The sequence below is a fragment of the Petaurus breviceps genome, unplaced genomic scaffold (assembly GCF_028583685.1).
Source record: "Petaurus breviceps papuanus isolate PSGF00001 unplaced genomic scaffold, PetGlider_PUasm1.0 490, whole genome shotgun sequence".
NCBI lineage: Eukaryota > Metazoa > Chordata > Mammalia > Diprotodontia > Petauridae > Petaurus > Petaurus breviceps.
The window spans coordinates 11,647,116-11,651,766 of record NW_027186352.1 but is presented as its reverse complement, the minus strand read 5'-3'; the positions used below and the strand labels follow the sequence as shown (position 1 = coordinate 11,651,766).

The 4,651-nt window shown below is 52.2% G+C and overlaps 1 protein-coding gene across 1 annotated transcript in view; it reads left to right on the top strand.

Moving 5' to 3' along the window:
- Positions 1 to 4,391, top strand: part of LHPP (phospholysine phosphohistidine inorganic pyrophosphate phosphatase) — a 44,196-nt gene extending 39,805 nt beyond the window's left edge. The window contains exons 4-5 of the mRNA XM_069101752.1: positions 2,925 to 2,988; positions 4,269 to 4,391. Of these exons, the coding sequence (XP_068957853.1) occupies positions 2,925 to 2,988; positions 4,269 to 4,376 (172 nt within the window). The 3' untranslated portion in view covers positions 4,377 to 4,391. The remainder of the gene's footprint in view (positions 1 to 2,924; positions 2,989 to 4,268) is intronic.
- The last annotated feature ends 260 nt before the right edge of the window (positions 4,392 to 4,651 follow it).

The window sequence follows — 4,651 nt, the reverse complement described above, 5'->3', positions numbered from 1 at the left end:
AAATCTACAAGAGATGCTGCCAGAGGTGAAATCTACAAGAGATGCTGTAGAGGTGAAATTGACAGATGTTTCAAAGGTGAAATTGTCAGTCCTTGGCACCATATTGGATTTGGGAGATGAGAGACAGTGAGTGAGGTGTCCGGGATGACTCCAAGGGTGTGAGCCTGATGGGGAGGGTTTAGGGGGAAAGAGAATGAGTTCAGTTTCAGACAAATTGAATTTAAGATTTCTGTGGGATATCCAGTTGGAGATGTCTGAAAGGCCCTGGGGATGTGAGATTGGAAGTCAGCTGAGAAATTGGAGCAAGAGAGTTAGATTCGTCAGCATAGAGATTGAAACTAAATAAACGAAATCCCTGGCAGCTGATGAGATTACCAAGTGAAGTAGCACTGGAGAAGAGGGCCCAGAACAGAGCCCTGGGGGACACCTATGTTTAGAGGGTGTGGTCTGGAGGAGGACCCAGCAAGGAGACAGAGAAATAATAGTCACAGAAGGCGGATTCTTCCGCAGAATACTCCCTTAGATGTTTCAAGATGGCTAAGCATCCTTAGCTGATCTCCCTGGGCACGTGCGGTCTTTAGTGCATTCATTGTCCCAGTCACAGCCTCTTTGACTCCTCGACCTCTTGGGAGTGTCCCATTGGGACCAGCCGGTGGAGACTGCAAACATTATCATCCCTACTTTTCACATGAAGATTCAGGGAGAGTCAGGGAGGTTAGATTCCTTCCTCTTGGTTACCTGGCTAGTGAGTGGTGAACCTGGGTTTTGGGACTCACGGTCCCACAGTTCTCTCCACTCTCCAGCATGGCTGTTCAAGTTTTCTTGGTAAAGGGGAGCAGCCACTCTAAGTTGGGTTGTCTTTAGTTATGCAGGAAAATAATTCCTGGGTGAGTGGGTCTCAACCAGCCCTTTAAATAAACAGGCAGACCTGATGAGGAATGAGATAGGAATGAGACTAGCGTTCTGTTCTCACCCAGTTCAACTTGTCTGTCACTTGCCCTATTGAAAAGCCTGGTCTCCACATACATATTTATTACTGTCCTTTAAAATTCAAAGGCCACCGGAAGATGTTTATTGATGTGACTGATCTTCTAGTGGCTTTAATAATACTGAAAGTCAGCCCTCCCTCCTTTTGTTTATGCCTCCCGAGTTCCAACTCCCCTTGCCCCTCTGGCAGCTCAGTAGGGGAAGTTACTTTTCCCAGCCTCAGCCCTGAGTTAGACAGTTTTACCCACACTTTTCATTCTCCTGAGAATCTGTCCTTTTGTGATTTGTGGCCCCCTCACCTCACTGGGAGAATATTGGTTTTGAAAAGTGGGATTTTGGTAGCTGGGAGCAGCCTGGGATCACGTGAGATGCTCAGTTTCATCCAGCTGGGGGCCTGGCTTGTGGTCACCCATCCCTCACATTCTGCCTCAGCTGCATAGCGCCATCTGGGCATCACACACCCTCAATCTGCTAGAATTGTCCCTTGTGGATGGCAGAGCCAATCTCTTTTGAGGGACCGCAGGTCTCACGGAAGAGGCTGCACAGGGGGCAGTTCCAGATGTAGAAAGTCAGCCTGAAGTGAACTGAGCTCAGGATCCCTTTGTGCCCTGAGCCCTCCTAAGCCGTGGGTGCCTAGTGTTGGCTTCTGGGTGATGGACAGTGACCCCCTTGCCTGGGCAGGTGGCTGTCCTCGGCTCACAGTTCTGGGGAGGTCAGCCTGGCAGAAGCAGAATTAATGAACATGTCTTAAAGGAAGGCTCTTAACAACCTGGCCTGTCACCTTTGCAAGTGAGTTAGGGAGAAAGAAATAAGTTGTCTCCCTATAAAAACAACTGGTGCCCAAGAAACCTGGGCCACGGTTTGACCTCTGGCTAATAGGAAATGTGCTGGGTTGCTGTGGAACTAATGGAGTTTTCTTTCTCAAGCAGCCATTAGGGGTTAATTATTAGCAATGAGGGGTGAGCCACAGAGCTCTGAACCGACTGTCCTTTCCCAGAAGCCTTGATCACCTTCTCCCAGTGGATTAGCAGCTGGAGACCATCTGCCTGCTTTGGTCTCCTGGCTAATCATTGAGGTTTCTACACAGGGCTCCCTCTGGGGGGCTTCTCTCACTGACTTCATTAACAGCCCCCTCCCTGAGCCTCGGATCTGTCCCAAACAGAGCCAGGGCCTCAGTCCTTTCAGGGATTTTACAGAATAGGCACTTCCATCAAATAGTGACCCTTTGTCCCTTTTCCACATGACTTCAGCTGCCCAAGCCGGGGGCCTTTGCTGCCTCTTACCAGCAGCACCAGGTAAAGGCATCATACAGTATCAGCACCAGAAGGGACCCCAGCAGATATTGGGTCCAGCCCCCTCTGAGGGAGAAACAGGTCCAGGGAGAGGACAGGACTTGTTCTGGGCCACTTCCTCCCAGGCTGGGGCTCCTCGACCTGAACCTCAGGTCCTTCCAGTTCCTGAGGGTCGGGGATCAAATGGGGCTTCCCTATAGGGTGAGGGCGTCCAGTCCAGTCCTCACGGGCAGCAGATGGCAGAGCCCAGGCTTGTCCAGCACTGCTGAAATCAGCAGCTGAGCCATCTGCATGGCTCTGGCCTTGCAATCAGATAACCTGGGTTCGAATCTTGCCTCTGATGCCAGCTATCAGAATGACTTTGGCCTGCCTGGGCCTCAGGTTCTCTCTCTGTCAGATGAGGCAGTTGGACTAGATTCCATCTGAGCTCCCCTCCAGTTTAGGCCTGTGATCCCACAGTCTGGTGGTTCTATGTAAAGGCCTCCCAAAATATTGAGTGAGTACAGGCTCCTTGGCTGAACCCTGCAGACTTGCTGGAGTCTTTGGCAGGCCTGAGGGGATGGCAAAATGCAGGAAAGACAGAGGGTCCCATTTCTCCGGTGGGGCCAGGGTCTGCCGGCCACAGTGTTGTTGCTTTGTTTCCAGACGCTACTACAAAGAAGGAGATGGCCTGGTGCTCGACGTTGGCCCGTACATGAAAGCCCTGGAGGTAGGAGAGTCTGTGCTTCTGCTTGGCTTGTGGCTCCGCTCCCGTCCTCATCCTCACCTACACAGCAGTGACAGCAGTCCTAAGGGTGACAATGATAAGTGCCAACACCGAAAGTCGCTAAGCGCTTATTTAGTCCTTATGACAACCCTTGGAGGTGGGTGCTGTTATTATCCCCATTTCATAGGCAGGGAAACCGAGGCAGAACCTGGTAAGGTGATTTGCCCAGGGTGGTGTACCTGGGGTGGCATTTGAACTCGGGCCTTTAAGGCCCCGCTCTGCCTGCTACATGGCTGCCTCTAACAGTGAAGCAGTCTGTGTCCACAGGTTGCTTTATGTGCATGAGGTAAGCTGAGTGAATACGATTGTGCCTATTTACAGGGAAGGAAATTGAGGACCTGAAGGATACCCAAGGTCCCACAGCAAGTGAATGACTGAGCTGGGATGGGAACCGCCCCCTTCTGACCTCGAGGGTGCCTGTGTGAGACAGCAAGGCTCTGGCTTGGTCTAGTTCCTGGCTCCCCCTCCCTTTCAGGGCTCCAGGCTTCCCCTCTGTAAGATGAGAGGATTGGCCTTGAGGACCCCTCAGGTGTCATCTTAGCCTCAGCCCAGCAGCCTTGATGACCTTGCCAAGCCTAGGTATCTTTGACTATGTCTGACTGCAAGGCAAAGGGAGAGGATGGGCAGGGCAAAGGGAAACAAAGCAAGAGAAGAGAAAAAAGCAGGCAGCCACAAGGGGCACATGGGGCACTGCCCACCCTGGACTCGAACCCTTTGCCAGTGGTACCCAGAGGTTAATGGGGAACCGTGACCCACCCAGAGAAAGCCAGCACAAAGGCTGACCACAGTAGGAGCTTTGTCTGAGAGGCTAGACATGAGGGTTCCCAAGTGGGCTGGAGGCCCAGATCTCTCCTGTCTCTCTTAGTTTTTTTTTCTCTGTCTCTGTCTCTCTCTGTCTCTGTGTCTCTTTCCTTCTCTCTTAGTCTCTCTGTCTCTGACTTCCTTTCTCTGTCTCTCTCTGCCTTCACTCCAGCATCTTGGCTCCACCCCCTTTCTCCATCTCTATCTCTGTGTCTCTGTTTCTCTATCTCTCTGTCTCTCTCTCTCTCTGTGTCTCTGTTTCTCCCATTGCCATCACCCACCTCAGCCCTATAATGTCCTGTGCTTGTCCAGTCCTCTCATTCAGAGTAATGAGTAGATGGGACTAACCTTCCCTGGCTAGGTTCCATTGACCCTTCAGACTTAGGGCTGGAGCCTCACCTGTTGTTCTCTCTCCTTCCCAGTATGCCTGTGATATCCAAGCTGAAGTGGTGGGAAAACCAGCCCCTGAGTTCTTCCAGGCAGCCTTAAAGGAAATGGGCTTGGAAGCTCATGAGGTGAGTGGTACCTGAGGAGCTGCTCTGCCCCCACCCAGTGTGGGGAGGTTCCCAGGGTCATTTTGTGCCCCTCACTCCCCTTCCTAACCTTCGATGCCTCTCCCCACCATGCTGCCCCCCGGCCATCACACCACCCAGTGTCGCAGCTCTGTAAAATCCATCCACTGGCATCTCAGCGAGGTCAGTCGGTTTGGGCAGCCTCACATGGAGCCGGCCAGGGTCATGGAGTGACCATTCTTGTGGCCGTGATGAAGACACGTGGGCCACAGTAGAATCCTGTGGGTTTGGGG